The 19,182-nt window shown below is 42.3% G+C and overlaps 1 protein-coding gene across 2 annotated transcripts in view; it reads right to left on the reverse strand.

The window, feature by feature from the left end:
* The window catches only part of LOC115463769 (low-density lipoprotein receptor-related protein 1-like), a 282,424-nt gene that overhangs the window by 108,767 nt on the left and 154,475 nt on the right, over nucleotides 1-19,182 (reverse strand). The window contains exons 13-15 of one of the 2 annotated variants that reach the window (XM_030194532.1): nucleotides 12,406-12,624; nucleotides 6,709-7,017; nucleotides 5,616-5,837 (exon numbers count right to left, since the gene is read on the reverse strand). In XM_030194532.1, the coding sequence (XP_030050392.1) occupies nucleotides 5,616-5,837; nucleotides 6,709-7,017; nucleotides 12,406-12,624 (750 nt within the window). The remainder of the gene's footprint in view (nucleotides 1-5,615; nucleotides 5,838-6,708; nucleotides 7,018-12,405; nucleotides 12,625-19,182) is intronic. The other variant, XM_030194533.1, reaches the window with a different exon arrangement.

The raw sequence follows: 19,182 nt of genomic DNA on the forward strand, positions 1-19,182 counted from the left end.
GCTATCAAAAGTCACACACGAATCGTTTAATAGCACTTGGACAGAGTTTTGGAACATATACATGCATACTAGTACTCAGATGACCAACTTGTAAAGTTAGTACCTGCTTTACAGAATTCTTTAGGTGCATTCCTGGTCCATCTGTATTATGCTCAGAGTCACACTCAACTGACTAATATCTTTTGAGAATCTTTGATCACAGAACAAAAATTAAGTGCACATCATTTTTTCCCCTTTGTGTCAATGATTGACATGCCAGGATATGTGAAAGATGAGGATTTACCCCTTTATCCCTTTTACAGAAGGTTTAGAGATGGCAATCAGTCTCTGTAGATATTCCTGTGTATTCCAACGCTTGAAAGATGGATTAGTAACTGATTCAGCCTATTACTATACCATGACAACTTTCTACACCATGTAAGATTTTTCAGCAGTTTTGATATACTGCCAATAGCCTGCACATAGGCAAACTGTTTACAAGCATTACAATTTTAATTTAAAACAGTGGGGGTGGGTTTACCTAGTGAACCTAAGGGAAGAGAAAAAAAAGGTGTGTTTTCAGTGTCTTTTGGAAGTAGATTGTCAGTTGATTCCTGATATGAAGGGATAGTTTGGACTAAGACACCTAAATGAAGAGTCATGGGCAATATTGAGACGGAACAGAGAGGGTGGCGGGAGAGACAGATTAATCAGCAAACCAGAAGGGAGCGTAAGCAATTAGGAGTTTGTTCAAACAAGAGGGTGCAGGGGAAGAAATTTTGAATTTTATGTGAGCAGTGACAGGGAAAGGGAGTGACATGGTCAAATTGGTAAGAGTTGTGCAAGTTTCACAGCAGTTGACTGAACAAGTTCTATCTGCTTGAAGGAATACAAAGACATACATACCAGCAGTGTATAGGAGTCAAGAAGTAACTACAAAATTGAGAATAAGTGGACGTAGGAGGGCAGCATGAAGTGAATGCAGTGGTGGAGTACAAAAAAAAATGAACAGTGGAGAACAATCTGATGTTTAAAAGGTAACCAAGAATTTAAAGTCCTTGAAAAGAAGCGGATGTCCATTGAGAGCGCAGGATGTGTGACTGAGCAGGAGGAAGAGAAGAGAATGGACTCACATTTTGTGTCATTATAAAGGTTTAGTCTTAAACCAAGAGGACACATGTGAATTGTAGTTGAGGTGAAGAATGGATGCGGTATCAGAGATCCTGAAAAAGAGTTGCATGTCATCTGCATAGCAGAATGATGTGCAGGAGTGATCTGAACAGTAAGAAGAGATGCAAGAAAAATGTTTGAGTGTTGGTGCAAGAATGGAGCCCCGGGGTACACAGAGAAGGGGAAGTGGAAGTCAATTGGTTGAAGCAGAGCTAGAAGGAGCAACTGGAGAAGTAGCTAGAGAACCATGTCAGAACAGAGCCTGATATGATAGAAATAAAAAGGTGGGAGTAGTGAATGATCAAGATCAGAAGCAGAGGAGAGATCAAGAGACCAGAATGACAAACACAGTGCTTGTGCAAACAAGGGTCACTGTCTAACAGAGCCGTGCAAACCCGGTAAGCGGGGTAAGCACGGCAGGGGGCGCCTGCCTTCAAGGGCACCGCGCTGTCTGGACCAATTGTATTTAAAAAAGTGGCGCATCGGCGCCTATGCGCATGCACTGCTGCAGCCTTCCCGCGCGCAGTGCTCGCTCCTTGGCACACCCAGCTCTTCCCAAGCGCTCGCGCCCTGTGTACGTGATATGTCAGTCTGATTTGGACCGCCGCCCGGTTTTGCCGTTCCGTCCGTGGCCCCAACTGTGGACCGCGTTGGAGTGCTGAGCCGCTGCTTGGATCCTCTGGGGAGGGGAGGTCAGCTGTCTGTGATGGAGCCAACCGATAGTCTGCAGGGGGGGCACCAGAGACCCTTGGCACGGCCCTGCTGTCTAAGTTCTATGGTTAGAGGAAAAGTTGATTGAATATACTTATATCCTCCATCTGTATCAATCTGCTTTTGCTCTAACCATACGACAGAGCAATTGACCAGTGCGGGAGATGATCTGCCCCTTGCTTCCAGCCTAAGGTGAAATTCTTTGAGAAGGACAGACAAGGGACAATACCACTGGTCAATAACTGTCTCAGTCCTATGGTTAGAGCAAAAGCAGATTGATACAGATGGGAGGATATTAGTATGTTCAATGTGTTGCACTAATTGCTGATGTACTACTTTTTCCAAGGCTTTGGAAAGGAATGGAAACAAGAGGCAGATCAAGGTGAAGTTCTGTAAGAAGGGGACAGACAAGGGCATGTTTCTATGATGAAGGGACACCACCACCAGTTAAAGAGACACTTGACCAGAAATGCAGACCAGAGGATCAGTTGAGTAGGAAGGCCAAGACTATAGGCAGAGCGGGGAAATGAAAGGATGACCAGGTAGGGAGGGACAAGGGGGAAAGGAGATGAGAGGCAGGAGAAAAGGGAGCAAGACTGGAGAGGAAGGGGACAGATTCGAGGGTAAGGTGCAGAGAAGTGGTTTGGTTTTAGTCTGCCGTAAAGCAGAAAGTATGTCCAAGGGGAGGCTAGTGGAGTCAGGGTGAACAGTGAATGCTGGGGTGACAGTTGAGTATATGAAAAAAAGACTGAGGATGATTTAGGAAGAATTAAATCTGCCTGCCACTAGAAGTCTTTAGGTAGGTGGATGGCCTTGCGGTACTTTGTGTATTGTGAACTGAAGAGTGGTCTTCTGGTGAGCATGATTGCCTCTCAAACCATGGAGCCCTGAAAATTCATATGAAAATCAACGATATTCACTATTGTCTCACCAAGTGATACCCGGAGCCTTTTAATTATCTAGTATTAGCTAGCACCTAATTCCACTAACCTGGGAAGTATAACTCTCCACTTAACTGGGCTCCTCTATAAATTATTACTACAGCTCAGTATTATTCCTAAGTCATACTCAAGTGAAATAAAATGTGTTCAGTTCTAACAAATCATTATTACATCCCCAAAGGAATATTTGGTGGAATCATAAGAACCCATCAACGCACATCAAGGTGTTCCAACAAACCAGACCATACTATGTACATACTTTCCTGCAGCTCAATTAAGACAAAGGTTATAGTCTCAGGATGTGGCTCAGTGTTAGAGCCACTCACAGTATGTAGACTACTATTTAAAACACTTTGTAGAATTGGCACCCTCATATAAGACATTCAACCCATTTGATGCAACGTTTGGCAGATAGACGCAGGAAGATATGTAACGGTGCTATACACAAAACAAAACAGCAAAAGTAGAGGCTGACAAATGCGCAAACCAATAGGGAGATATCAAAAACCAGTTTATTCATATCAAGGACCTGACACGGTCCGTATTTCGGCCTGAGGCAGGCGCTTTGGCGCAGAAACACAGACCGTGTCGGGTCCTTGATATGAATATTCTGAATAAACTGGTCTGCGCCATTTGTCAGCCTCTACTTTTGCTGTTTTGCTTTGACTTTCCATGGAGGCTCCTCCTGTCTTCTTGGATTTGATGTACACAAATATACCCCCAACAGGGGGCTTTATCAACCACAAATCAATATTTATCTCAGGCAAGAAATTGGTACTACTGAATGACATGAGTAGACTGATTAAGAATTATTCTGTATTAGAAAAAATACTAGATGCAAATCAAGGGGGTGGCTATGGGGGTGACTGACCTCCCTCTGTGGCCTGCCTCTTGTCTAATTTTGAGGATCAGTTCATATAACAGTCAAATCATGGGCAATGCGTTGATATGGAACGCATTATAAATGACATTTTGGTAATTTGGCGAGTCTCAGAACATGAATTTTTGCAATTTGTGGAATATAATCAAGTGGCTAGCAATATTACATTCACATTACATTAGGACTATACTTTAATTTTTTGGGGCATCACCATCAGTCTTGTGAACTGAGAAATAGTCAACAGCATCACATGGATTGGGGTGGTTTAATCAGTGATTGTGTTAAGGAACAGTTGATTTATTCTTGGGACACTGTTCAACCTCATGGGTTGAACCGAGATATAGAGTGGTTATAAACAAATATAAACAAACTGGAAGACAAATAATGTGACGGATTTGTGTAACTGGTAGGAGTGTGTGACGACCATACAGAACATTCTGAGTGGGCGGTGTTTTGTGATCCCGTTGGGTTGTCAGGTGAGAGACTTAAAAAGTTTGTAAGTAATTGCATACAATTTCAGGAGTTAAGGTATGTGCAATACACACTACAATTTTTACAGTGATTAATTTTGTTGTATGTAGGTCCCCTTTTGAAAAAGCATAGCGAAACTTGGCCAGAGTCCAGGGGACATGACAGGGTATGAAACATCACTGGGGAAGTGGAATCTGCTATATTAATAGGGTGATCATAGTGTGACAAGGGAAAAAGAGCAAAGAATGCTGAGCTACCCTAGTTAGGAAACCATGCATATATCTTGGCGTGTATAATCAGATGCAATATTATGGGTGATCGAGTATTGTATATATCTATACACACACCAATCCTAGCGGAGACTGGGTGGCGACGCTGGTAACTGGGGAAACAAAACGGGAGCTGGGCAGACTTCTATGGTCTACGCCCTGATCATGACTGAATAGATAGGGATGGGCTGGAGTGTAAATTTTAAGGAGCTTTGACATTTGCTTCAGAACTTAGTACAAGAACAGTACTGGGCAGACTTCTACGGTCTATGCCCTGAGAAAGGCAAGGACAAATCAAACTCTGGTATAAAGTAATGCATACCATGTAAAATGAGTTTATCTTGTTGGGCAGACTGGATGGACCATACAGGTCTTCATCTGTCATTTACTATGTTACTGTGTCACACCAAATTCTACTAATTTGGTGATTAAGCATGGAACACAGATTTCATATTACATCATGACTAGTGACCCACAGTAATACATATATGTATAAGCTATACAAGAGGATTAGTGTGTGACATGCAGGCTCATTTGGCATACCAAGATTAGGGAGTATGTAAAATAAGCATTTAGTTGTCTCTTATTATTGGACTTAAACAGGAGGGTGAATAATAGGTATAACCTCTGTCTTAATTGAGCTGCAGGAAAAAGTATGTACATACTATGGTTTGGTTTGCTGGAACGCCTTGATGTGAGATGATTCCTCCAATTCCACCAAATATTCCCATAGGGATGTAATGGTGAGTGAGTTAGAACTGAGCACATTTTTTTTCACTTAATTTGAGTATGAATCAGGAATACTGAACTGTAGTAATTGATAAATTAGCTAGTACCTGATAAATTAGCTACAAGGAAGAGGTAAGGTAAAGGGTCATGGATTTGATATACTGCCTCTCTGTGGTACAAAGAAAGCAAGTTTTACATATTGAGATCTGGGGAGGCTTGTTATTAAATGATTTACAAGCTCAACCTGGTTTCTCTAGACATTTTTTTTTTTTTTGGGGGGGGGGAGGGAGTCTGGTCACAATAACTTATTGGTCTTTAGGATTACAAGAGGATCCAATACAGCAAGCTGGCAAAACCATGTCTGACTAAACCAGTTAGTGTTCAAGTATTGAATTTAAAAACGGACCCAGGAGCATACATTTAATACTTGAGCCTTTAATAGCTACCAACAGGTGAACGACTTGCCTTTTTCCATATCTGATACTATGACAACACTGATAAAGCCATCTTTCACCGTTGCAGAAACCTCCACTGTTGCAGAAACCTCCATCGTTCTTTTGTCCCATATTTCAAGAGTCGTTTCATTAATGGTTATCAGGTATGGTTCATATGCAGCTACCAACATTGTCTTCCAGTCTTTACTTAAGAAAGAGGATTTGGCTTTCAAGAGACTCAATGCCTGAAGACCTAGAAACATGGGGGGGAGGGGGAGTGCACTAATGTTATCATATGGAAAATAGCTTACAGAAACAAATATGAACTTATCAGCCCCATCTCCCAGGAGTTTAATTGCCAAAAGTGTGAGTAAATTGTTTGATTAAAGAACTTGAATAACAAATGTAATGATGTCAGATAAGCCCTCATGAAGCAATGAACAGACCCTGGGCATACAAAATCAGACTACATTAGAATGTGTTTGAAAGGTAAACAAATTAGATTAAGAACATCAATTGTAGCTGGTTGGAATTTTGCATGTTCAAAATTACTGATAGCAATTCATCTCTTTGCCTTCAACTTTAGAATATGAATACGGCCTGCATATCAAGCAGCTGGCACTAAAATGGAGTTGTGCGTGACCTGATTCTACAAGAATAAAGTACCATCTGAACTGCAGAACAGAACTATTCCCCAACCATTCTGGTTTTTGATAAATGTTATCAATCCAGTCTTCCTCAATTTATTTCATTTGATGCCCATCTTAACTCTTGCTTGCCAGTATGTGTACCAGCATTAGGGCTATCTGTTTCAGTACCAGACCCATACAGGTCCCTATTAACCTAGTAAAAGGGCATTTTCAACTCGTATGTTTGGGAGGTTAAGGCATACCTGGCCTGGTTAGGAAACATCCACTGCTACCATTAATCTAGATTTTGGGAAAGCCACTGCTCAAATCCTATAAAGTAGAATCTGTACAGTGATAAGCCCTAATTATAGGATATCTGGAGGATCCCAGTATCAACTGCGTTATAAAATACAAACTATCTGGAGAAGAGTTAACCCTACCATTACTAAGTTTGTTAATCTTACAGGGCCAGAATTTGAATTTTTTGGTACTTACCTACATCTTCAGAGCTCCAAAGGAAGCTATTTGATTTAATATCCATGGCAAAGCTGCTTGCCTCCAATTCTGCCCCTTTCCAGACATTCTGCAGGTCACCACCACTGAGGTCCATTTGTTGAATACATGTACCTTCAACCCAATACAAGGACCCTCTCTTCCAGTCTAGAAACAAGTAGTGGATGGTACTCTTGGATTGGTAGAGTTTCTTTGTCCCCATGCCAGAAAATTTAGTAACCATAATAGCTCTGCCATCACAAGACAGCCAATATATGTTACCAGATGGAATGTCAATACCTGCTGCGCAGACTGAGGGAGGAAAAAAAATAAAAATTTCATACTATACTATTTTAGAACCAAAACATTTAAGCTTTTATCCCCTACATTGCTGTTATGTAAGCCACATTGAACCTGAGCTTTCTTGGAAAAATACAGGGTAGAAATATAATACATATATTGTCTGTTACTATTGAAACCTTACAAAGTCTGCAGTGATGTTCAATATTGAATGTATAGATTTTGCATGTTATTTGCAATTTTTCCAAGAAAATGAAAACTAAATATTTAGCAGCTGGTAAGGCAGCAAGGGTTAATAGAATTAAAAGCCACAGATTATAATAGAAAGAAATTTTAATTAAGGTACAGTTATTTTATCGATACTACCATCACTACCATTTAGTCTTCACATTTCTAATACAAATTTCCCTACAAGGCATTAGAATACAAAATCAACTGTGGTCACCTGGTGTGGATATTATGTTTCCCAGAGGTTTGCTGAATGGCTTAAAGTAGGGAATATCACACTGCTGAACATGAAGCCGTTGAATTTGAGGTTTTAGCCTTACAGGGTAACGTGGCTCTAAGGGATAAACTGTTATAAAAATGAAATTGAGAATTAAGGAACAATAGTTTAAGATTCTTTTAAAGTTCTCCATTAAGTTTTACCATTGGATATATTAACTACTGGGGATAGGCTCCAGAAAATGGAAAGATCCGGCAAAATAAGAAACAGCTGGCAAGTCAAATGCAATGCGTGACTTTGGGGGTGGGGGGGTGGGAAAGAGGATCGTGTTGGCAGCAAAAAAAAAAAAATAAAAATATATATATATATATATATAGTACAACTGTTAAAAGCAAGAAGCCGGCAAAAGAATCAGTTGGACCGCAAGATGACAGGAGTAAATAAGCACTCAGGGAAGAAAGCCATAGCAGAGAGATGAATTTTGCTTTGGACTTTACCAAGGAAGATTTGGGAGATTTCGCCCTCTCCACTCAACCAAAACTGCGCTTACTAAAGTCTCCAATGACCTATTACTGGCTAAATCCAGAGGTCAATATTCCATCCTCATTCTTGATCTTTCCGCTGCTTTTGACACTGTCGATCACAACATACTTCTCGATACCCTGTCCTCACTTGGATTCCAGGGCTCTGTCCTTTCCTGGTTCTCTTCCTACCTCTCCCTCCGCACCTTTAGTGTTCACTCTGGTGGATCCTCTTCTACTTCTATCCCTCTGCCTGTCGGCGTACCTCAGGGTTCTGTTCTTGGTCCCCTCCTCTTTTCTATCTACACTTCTTCCCTTGGTTCATTAATCTCATCCCATGGCTTTTCCTACCATCTCTATGCTGATGACTCCCAAATCTACCTTTCTACCCCTGATAGCTCACCTTGCATCCAAACCAAAGTTTCAGCGTGCTTGTCTGACATTGCTGCCTGGATGTCTCAACGCCACCTGAAATTAAATATGACCAAAACCGAGCTTCTCATTTTCCCCCCCAAACCCACCTCCCCGCTCCCCCCGTTTTCTATTTCTGTTGATGGCTCTCTCATTCTCCCTGTCTCCTCAGCTCGAAACCTTGGGGTCATCTTTGACTCTTCTCTCTCCTTCTCTGCTCATATCCAGCAGACCGCCAAGACCTGTCGTTTCTTTCTTTACAACATCCGTAAAATCCGCCCCTTTCTTTCCGAGCACTCTACCAAAACCCTCATCCACACCCTTGTCACCTCTCGTTTAGACTACTGCAATCTGCTTCTTGCTGGCCTCCCACTTAGTCACCTCTCCCCTCTCCAGTCGGTTCAAAACTCTGCTGCCCGTCTCATCTTCCACCAGGGTCGCTTTACTCATACTACCCCTCTCCTCAAGACCCTTCACTGGCTCCCTATCCGTTTTCGCATCCTGTTCAAACTTCTTCTACTAACCTATAAATGTATTCACTCTGCTGCTCCCCAGTATCTCTCCACACTCGTCCTTCCCTACACCCCTTCCCGTGCACTCCGCTCCATGGATAAATCCTTCTTATCTGTTCCCTTCTCCACTACTGCCAACTCCAGACTTCGCGCCTTCTGTCTCGCTGCACCCTACGCCTGGAATAAACTTCCTGAGCCTCTACGTCTTGCCCCATCCTTGGCCACCTTTAAATCTAGACTGAAAACCCACCTCTAACATTGCTTTTGACTCGTAACCACTTGTAACCACTCGCCTCCACCTACCCTCCTCTCTTCCTTTCCATTCACATTAATTGATTTGATTTGCTTACTTTATTTATTTTTTGTCTATTAGATTGTAAGCTCTTTGAGCAGGGACTGTCTTTCTTCTATGTTTGTACAGCGCTGCGTATGCCTTGTAGCGCTATAGAAATGCTAAATAGTAGTAGTAGTAGTAGTAGTAGTAGAGAGATACTGTGGCAGAAAAAGTATACTCAAAAGCTGAGGAGTCTGAGAAACTGAACGAAATCTCTATAAACCTGGAGAATGTAATGGCGCAATTTGACAAATTGAAGAGTAGCAAGTTGCCTGGACCAGATGGTATTCATTCCAGAGTACTGATTACTTGCAGAACTATTGTTAGTAATATAAATTTATCTTATTTAGCATGGTACCAGCAGATTGGAGAGTGGCCAATGTAATGCTAATTTTTAAAAAGGTTTCAGAGATGATCTGGGAAGTTAGACTGATGAGCCTGAGCCAGACTGACTATATAGAACAAAATTACAGAGTATATTCAAAAGCATGAATTGAGACAAAGCCAACATGGATTCAGTTAAGGGAAATCTTGCCTCATCAGTCTATTACATTTCTTTGAAGGGGTGAACAAACATGTGGTGAGCCTGTCGATATTGTGTACCTGGATTTTCAAAAGGCATTTGACCAAGTACCTCATGAAAGACTCCAGAGGAAATTAGGGAGTCAAAGGATATGAGATAGTGTTCTAGTATGGATTAAAAACTAGTTAGCAGTGTTAAGAAGTCAGTATTCTCAATGGAGAAGGGTAGATAGGGTTCCCCAGGGGTCTGCGGTGGGACTGCTGCTTTTTAACATTTATAAATGATCTAGAGATGGGAGTAACTAGTGAGGTAATTAAATTTGCTGACAGTTATTCAAAGCTGTAAAATCACAAGAGGATTGTGAAAAAATTACAAAAAGGACCTTATGAGACTGGAGACTGGGCATCCAAATGGCAGATTGCACTTGCTCACATTAAATGCTAAGTGATGCATATGGGAAAGAGGAACCCGAACTATAGCTATGTAATGCAAGTCACCGACCAGGAAAGGGATCTAGGCATCATCAATGATACATTGAAACCCTCTCAGTGTGCAGTAGTAGCTAAGCAAGCAACTAGAACGTTAGGTGTAAGTAAAGGAGCAGTCAGCAGTGAATTTCTGGGTGGACATTTAAGCCAAGGAAAATATTTCAGCACATGAAGCTATAAATATTCAAAGTAGATGTTTCACAAAAGCCATAGGCTGTGGAATAGGTAGGCCATTGGTGCAGTGGCCAAAATATAAAAATTTGTTGCAAAGCTGGAAACTGGCCCCTCCAGCTAAAAAGAGTTCCTATTCTTGAAACACATTAACTTATACTAGAAACCTCAAACTAGAAACCTCAAATTACTAACTACCACACAGTGACCACTGAATAGATTTTAACATCTATTTCACGTCACCCATTGTGCTAATGAGGACCCACGAAACTCATTTTCAAAGTAGGAATTTGAAACTGAACATTAGCATATTTTACCCTCTAGGCCTCCTACAGGTCTAGTTCCAGTCATTAGTGGATTGTGAACTTCAAGACTTGCAAAAGCATTTAAATAGGCCCCAAATTTTGGAAGCTTGGTAACAGTTTGAACTTTTGTCATTGGCACATAACTAAACAGCAGAGTTTTGATAGTATTTAACTTGATTTCAAAGATAGAGTTTCCTGTAAACTATTTCTGCATTTATACCCCACATTTTCCAAATCAGTCAGTTCAATGTGGCTTACAAGTCATTTCAGCTAAACACGTAAAGGATTCCTTACCAACACTGGGTACATGGAGAAAATGCCCAAAGTAGGCTAAGCTTTGAGTGCTAGACTGTGCAACCCTACTAATAGCTGTGCCCTGGAAGGGGACCCATGAGAAATCATGCTTTGGAGTAGAGCTACCTCAATGGAAGGAAGCTTTCAAGATTTATTCATCACTACCCATGCCAATACTGTAAAGCCACATGCCCACATTTACCCAGTTCTTATCAAACTCTGGCCTCCATGCCTACCAGAAACAATAGTGAGGAATGTACCTAAGGATGAACAACCTACCCTTCATTTGGTAGAATCCTCACTATTGTGCTTTTTGGATACAATTTGTCTGTACCAGTATTCTGTAAGGGTCAGGCTCTTTATAGAATAGATCAGCGCTGATCTTTTCTGCAGTTAATTTTCAGTGCTGTATAGAGCATTTCCTCTAGTTTGTCTTCACTGTTTTTTTCCTCCCATTTTGTTACATTTTTAGAGTTATTTTGGTGCCATTCATCTCCTTTTGTATGAATTTATTCTCTTTCATCAAGTTAGAATAAAAAGGTAGTCTAGCTATTTACATTAACAGCTGGTCAAAGCCTGGCTTTTTTTTTTTTTTTTGACAGATACATAGCCGTTGGATATTATGGCTGTTCAGTTTGAGAAAAGTCTGAGTTCATGAATTTAAAAACGAAAATTTAGTTATGAAAATTGTATTTTGCTTGGGTGAGGTACTGGGTGAGATTATATTGCCACATACTTGCTATGCACTGCTGTTGACACAGGCATGGGGAAGGCATTGCTTGCCCTGGGATTGGTAACATGGAATACTATTTGGGTTTCTGCCAGGGACTTGTGTGACCTGGATGGCCACTATTGGAAAGAGGATAATGGGCTACAAGGACTACTAGTCTGACCCAGTATAGCTACTATGCTCCTATGGAAGACCTTGTGAGGACTTTTTCTTCATATGCTCCATGCCTACTAGACCAGAAAAAAAATTGAAGCTGGAGCCCGAGTTCAGGACACATGAAGGATGGAGATTAGCAAACCTTTTCTCCTAAATTCCATCTAAGCCTGCACTTGTCTGCATAAGGCCCAATTCACCAAGCACTTTGTGTGGGAACAGGGGAAGCCTTTGAGAGTCAGCCTTAGAAATACTTTTGTTTTCTGCTTCTATCTTCCACAGATGTGACAAGTGCTTAAGAAAAGCAAGCTTAAATTTCCTAACAGTTCAGGAACCAGATATGCACTGCACATGCTTTTGGGTCTTTTTGGAATGATTTCATTTTATATTCTAACAACATGCATTAATTCAAAGTATCTGCCTACACTGGATTGGATAATATGTTGAACAAAAAAAACTATGTGCATCCCTAAATGGCAGGGCAGCTATGAAGAGTAATACAAGTTTGTTCACCTCCTTCTTCAGTTGTAATAACCTGTGCGCTTCCTTGATAACCAACAGAACGCATTAGTTGGCCTATGTCATCAGCCCAGTAAACCAGATTTCTTTTCCAGTCATAGTCTAGCAGGTCCACATTAGACCACTCTTGCATTAATGTCTTAACAGCAGCTCCCTTAGATTCCAACTCAAGCAAGTGAATTTTCTTATTACTGGAATACATCAGCTTCAGATCTAAAGCAGAAACAAGAATGTCAAAACATCTTCATTTAAGACATTCTAAACAGCAGCACCTATGATGCCCTAAGACAAGTCAGGCTTGTTAGTATACTCATACCATTTAGCCTCATCTCAGTACAAAAGTTGTATAACTTACAGACTGAAGTTATCTTGCAGTCCCATCTGAACATTAGAGGTAAACTGGTTGATAATACTCGCCAGCAAAGTTAGCCCATGATATTCAGTGCCAGGCCATGGGCCCAGCACTGAATGTCCAGGGCAATCTTGCCTGCCAGAGCTTATGTCATGTCCTGGCCATATTCAACAGACACCTGCAAAAGTAAAGAAAACCCAGGTCAGGTGCCCTTCCCCTCAGGCCTACCTGGGGAGGTCCATGGTGGTCTACCAGGAAATTTGGGGCAGGACTGATACCCACTTGCTCCTACATGGAGCCAGCCAAAAGTCCAATATGACTGCCGTAACCTCTGCAGTCGTTTTCTTTGGGGGTAGGAAGTGTGATTGTGAAGGGGGGGGCCCTATCAGACACTTTGATTAACCAGGCACTGGCCGATATTCAGACTGCTCATTCTGTCCTAACTTTGTTCTTACTTAGCTGGTTAGTGGTCTGAATATCACCACTAACTAGCTGGGGGCCATACTCTGTGCACTCTGTCCCCGGCCCACTCCTAACCTTGCCTGTTAGGGTTGGCCATTCAGCAGAACTGTCTTATTAAATGCTGCTGAATATTGCCAGTTAGCCCCAACCAAGCAATTTAAACTAGCAGAAACCTCTCCTGGACATTGAAATCTTGAATATTGGGCCTAAAGTTAGTTCAATACCTGTGGAGAGAACTAAAGGCAATGAATCAATTTAGATTCAGGTTCATCAGCTCCTGATACACTAATACAAAATTCTGCTAAAATGTCTCACACCAACAGAGTATGTGTGAAAAGTTTAAGTTTGTTAAATCATGTACTTGTTTTAAAGACTCTCGTGTTTCCCTTTAAGCAATTTTGATATCCACAAACTTATGACTGTATATTATAGCACTGCAGACGAAAACTTAAAGCCAAATCAAGGGAAAGAGGCACAAATGTTCAGCATTAGACTGAAGTTGTGAAAGAATATAAGAGAATAGCACGTAGTAAAATTGAGGAATACATGGAAGGCACAAGCAGACTTTAGGTGTACGCATTCCGCAAAGACCAGACTAGGTATAGAGCCTAGTTTCAAGGCAAAAGAATTAGGGACATATTACTGCATGTGAATATGGCTGCTAAACGAAGCAGCAGCAGCCGCCTTCTGGCTGTAGATCCGAGGTACTCTCAAAACAAAGTTCTGAATTGCAAAGAAAGAACGCTTTTATTTTAGAAATGCATGCTTACATTCATGTGCTGCATAAGTTAGTTTAGCTTCTGCATCTGCCTTAATTGCCTACTAACATCCAGAAAACCTGCTCATCACTACCATTTGCACAGTACTAGCATTTTCTATTTCATTATCAAGTTTTATCCTAAAGTATTTTGCACATCAGAAGCCAGGACATTAACTACACTTGGAAGGCAGGCTATGCTGTGAATCATTTTCTTCTAATGTTTCATCTTCGCATTATGATAAACTGCTTCCTTCTGGCATTCATAGAATGTAATGTACCAAGAAGGTGCACATGAAGTTGTTGGGCAGCTCAAATACTCATTTTGTGTACCTATGTTTTACTGTCAGTCTTCATTTTTGTTTAGGGGGAGAGGGGGCATGTCAAGAATGCACAATATTCAGAGGCGGGCACACTGCACATGCAAAACTAGTGTACATTTGCAGCAGAAATTTGTGAAGCTTTGCACTGCCACAGTGCCCTGTCTGGTGCCACCAGTGTCCACTGCATGGATACTTGTCTTACTAAAATGTTCTCCTCTGGGCACATTTGGAGCCAATAGATGAGCAGCTGCTTAAACCCCACATCTTCCACAGCCTGCAGCGGCTGGTTATCCAAAGCAATCATTTCTTGTGTAACCATGTTGGATGCAGCCTGCCTCTTGACATACTGTTGGTCCACTGTAGCCTGCCTCCAATGTTGGTATTGTGTTGCAACTGCTAGCAGGAGCTGGGGAAAGTGGGATAAACTGTCACTACTACTACTTCTTCATTCCTCTGACGGACTTCCAGCTTCCCCTGAAAACAGCCTTATTTTCCATTTCTAAAGTATTTTTTATTTTATTTTATTTTTTTGTTACATTTGTACCCTGTGCTTTCCCACTCATGGCAGGCTCAATGCGGCTTACATGGGGCAATGGAGGGTTAAGTGACTTGCCCAGAGTCACAAGTTGCTGCCTGTGCCTGAAGTGGGAATCTAACTCAGTTCCTCAGTTTCCCAGGACCAAAGTCCACCACCCTACCACTAGGCTACTCCTCCACAGTTGGAAAGATGTCTATTCTCTCCACTCGCATGCTTTGCAGTATGCAGACATACTGCCAAGTGTTTCATCTTTCACAGTATGAGAGTGTCCCTAAACAGATTTTTCCTTTTTTGGGGCACTAGTAGTGTCAAGATACTGATGCACTAGTAACTTGAACAATAAGGATAGCTTATACATCTCTGCTTCAGACACTGGGCTGTTATCTGTCACCATCAGAACTTCTCCATTTCTAGTTCTTCCATATCAGATTCAAACCTATTTAATTTGTGAGAATTTAAGAGGGTAACATATTTCACCAGTACTGCCCGGCTGAACCTCCAACTCTTCTGATATTTTATTTTTGGTATGAGGGACTAATATTAGAGGTACTGCTAGTGAAACCGAGTACAGCTGTAGTTTTCCTTCCCTTCCTCACCTGCATGTTTCTTCCCTCTGAAGAAGGAATGATCAATGTACTTATGTTCAAGAATCACAGGGTCTTCCTTCACCAGACACCTTTGTGGCTGAGTACCTGCCCCTGTGAGTAGCACTGACACCAGTCTTGAGCACACAGCCGTTGCAATAAATTTACCTGCCTCCTTGTGAGGCAACTGTTTTAAGCCTGTAAAATGTATTGGATATTTTGCTGTCTTAAATATGTCTGAAGTGTATTTCTCCTGTTTGGCCAGCAGATGGTGCATGTTTATGCCTAGAGTTGCACAGGGACAGAAATTTTACCCATACCCACACGAATTTAATGATACATAAAAAAAAATTCCAGTCCGGTCTCAAATATAGTAACATAGTAGATGGCAGAAAAAGACCTGCACGGTCCATCCAGTCTGCCCAACAAGGTAACTCATATGTGCTACGTTTTGTGTATACTCTACTTCAGTGGTGTAGCCAAGGGTGGGCTTAGGTGGGCCCCGGCCCACCCACTTTGGGCCCAGGCCCACCCAGTACCAGCATAGCTATAATGTGGTTGGCAGGGATCCCCAAGTCCCACAAGCCGAAAACTCCCAACAACTTTCCCTCCTGCATACCTTGTAAATATGCATACCTTCGCCTGCAGTGAGCAGTGACTGATGCATACTGCTCGCACCGGCCCCACAGCCTTCGCTCTGATGTATTCTTGCCTAGGCGGTAACAGGAAATTACATCAGAGGGAAGGGTATGGAGCTAACATCAGCAGTGTGTATTAGTTGCTGCCCGTTGCCGGTGAAAATCTGCTATTTAAAAGGTATGCAGGAGAGGGAGGATATTTGAGAAACCATGTGGCATGCAGGTGAGAGAAGGAGAGACTACATCATCTGTGGGAAGAGGCGGGGTTCTTCTGCCCACCCATCTTGGGCCCAGGCCCACCCAAAATTGGATGTCTGGCTACGCCCCTGCTCTACTTTGATTTGTACCTGTGCTCTTCAGGGCACAGACCGTATAAGTCTGCCCAGCACTATCCCCGCCTCCCAACCACCAGCCCCGCCTCCCAACCACCGGCTCTCTAGGTTCAAGCTGCAGCACTGCATGCAAGGAAGGAACATAAGTTGCAACTTAGACAACTCTTACATGTGCACACCAGTGTTCCATGATTCACTGGCACTGTGTGAGGTCACCACATGCACACGCCAGTAGGTCAGGTGACATCTAATGCTTGTGCCTGTGACAGAGCTGAGGTCTGCGCATCAGCCCAGGAGCAGAGAGGATTAATAGTGACAGCAGATAAAACCCTGAATGGTCCAGTCTGCCCAATAGTCAATCATCAATTCATAATTAAAGCAATGAATGTGATATTACATACTTGATTATGATCTTTGGCATTTCTGGGACAGGCCACTGAAATCTGTCCGGCCCTATCCATATGTTCCACTGCTAGAGTTAAAGACCACTCCAGCCTGTCTTCTCATTCGTGGGAGACCATAAAAGTCTGTCCAGTACTGTCCTGTTCCAGCCCATCCTAAACCAGATTGCCATACGAGACACAGACCATACAAGTCTGCCCAGTATTGTCCCTAGTTCATCACAGCCAGAGTCACCACCATATCCACACACATGCAGCCATTTAAGTTCAGCTTTTTATAGCTTCCATTTTCTAATTAGGAGATCCTGTTCATACCATGCCTTTTTGATCACTATTTGTGTCTCTACCACCTCCTTAATGGAGACTTTCCACATCTGTGCTGTTAAAGCAAGAGAGCAGATGGGAGTTAATTCCAGTTTGTATTACTCATACTAGTACTTGTTAAGAGAAGTACCTTGTGGGGGTCGGAGGGAGAACCATCAGAACACAGGCTCTTCTGCCCTGACCCCAGGAGGTGTAGAGGATAGCATGGGAACTTAAGGTCTAGTTTAAATGTTTATGACGGTATGTTAAACCTATCACTTGTAAACTGCTTGATAACTGCTGATTATACAGAGCTTGATTTTTGTTGCAGTGAATGGAGTGGTACCAATGATATGCACTTACTATGATGTTATAATTTTACTGACTTTCTTATAGATATCAATATGGTTTAGTCTGGGGGGAGGGAATGGGGGGAGTTAATGTAAAAACTTGATGACGGATGAAGCTATGTTTATACTACGTCAGCCTTTTGGGGCTTGGAGTCTTTTGTATGCAATGTATATCCTGGGTATCATCAATAAAATTGTTGAATCATAAAGCAAGAGGGCAGCAAAGAACTTGGTACTCGGTAAGTGAGAAGTTGGTGCAAGTGCAGCGTACACTTCTATATGAACCCTGCAGGAATTGTTTCCATCCCCACAGGATTCCCACAAATCCTGTTCCCGTGCAAGTCTAGCTTAAAGCTGTTACAGAGGACAGACTTCTTTCTTTTAGTTGGTACACAGATAAGTGCCTTACATTGATGTAACCAGTTTTTAAATTTGAAACTTGGGACTGTTCTGGGCTCTGATTGGCCTGGAGTTTTGAAGTTACCCAGCAGATGCTGGCTGTTGCTTCAGTATCAGTCCGAAGTCTCTTTGCTGAAGCTCTGTTAAAATTAAAAAATAAGTTATATTTGATAATTGGTGAACAGCTATAAAATGTCCTGATCTCCCCAGGAACAGAAGTATGCAAACGTTCATTAGTTTTCTAATCGATCTATTTTTCAGTTACTTGTTACTGTCTGCTAAATGCACATTTTTGTCCGCCATTCAAGTTCTGAGAGCAACAAGTTTGTTCGTTCTGCCTGTCTGGACTGAAAGAATCCTGGTGGTTTGTGTGTTAGTTCCCAGACCTGTGGGGCCACTGGGAGTGTGGCATAAAACATGCCAGCACCAATGCTGTGTGGGACCAACATGCGTCCAATGAACATTACCCTTGATAGAGTCAGCATTTCCGCTACATGACCTGTAGTCAGGCCTGGGCAGCCAAATAAGCAGCAACAGAGGAGATCACCTCCAGTTCCAGATCCTGAGCCAGTCCAGGTGGGACCAGCTGACCAAGCAACAGGAGGCAGCATCACTTCCAGAGGTGACCAGGGTCATGAGTATGAATAGCCAGATTTAACTGATACACCTATTGATCAGACTGATGACCCTGATTTGGCAAAGTCACCAGCAGAGACCCTTACAGATGGCTACTGTAAGAGAGACATGCTTTTCAGGAAGCACAGCACTCTGACCCTGACCTAGAAGCCCCGAGACAGAGGACTGATCAGCAAACCAGCGAGACTAGTAAAGATTGAATCTTATGGAAAGGAGATTGTTGTACAGAGAAACTGATCCTGCTGATCCTAATAGGCCCTGGATAGCAGGTAAGCAGCTTATAATGCCCAGGGCATACAGAGAACAACTTCTACAGACTGCACACGACATTCCACTAGCAGTACATCAGGGATGACACGCACAGGCATTAGACTGACCCAGAACTTCTATTGGCTGGGAAAATCTCAAGCTGTAGCAGAGTTGTCAAACCTGTGATGCAAGCCAAAAAGAGTGGCTAAGACCTAAGATCACCCCCGAGCTCCCCTGAAACCTCCCCTTACCCATTATCAGTGAGCCCTTTGGCTAGGGACACCTAGAGGCCCCACTATATCCACAGCCCTTCTCTCAGAGTGGGAGATACAGTGGTGGACTTTGCTACCAGCTATAGTAAGCGGTAGCCTTATCTTCCACAGAATCCAAGAAAATTGCCCCGCTAGAAATATTTTCCCAGGTAGGATATCCACGAGAATAACTGTG

This window comes from Microcaecilia unicolor, chromosome 2, assembly GCF_901765095.1.
Source record: "Microcaecilia unicolor chromosome 2, aMicUni1.1, whole genome shotgun sequence".
NCBI classification, from domain to species: domain Eukaryota; kingdom Metazoa; phylum Chordata; class Amphibia; order Gymnophiona; family Siphonopidae; genus Microcaecilia; species Microcaecilia unicolor.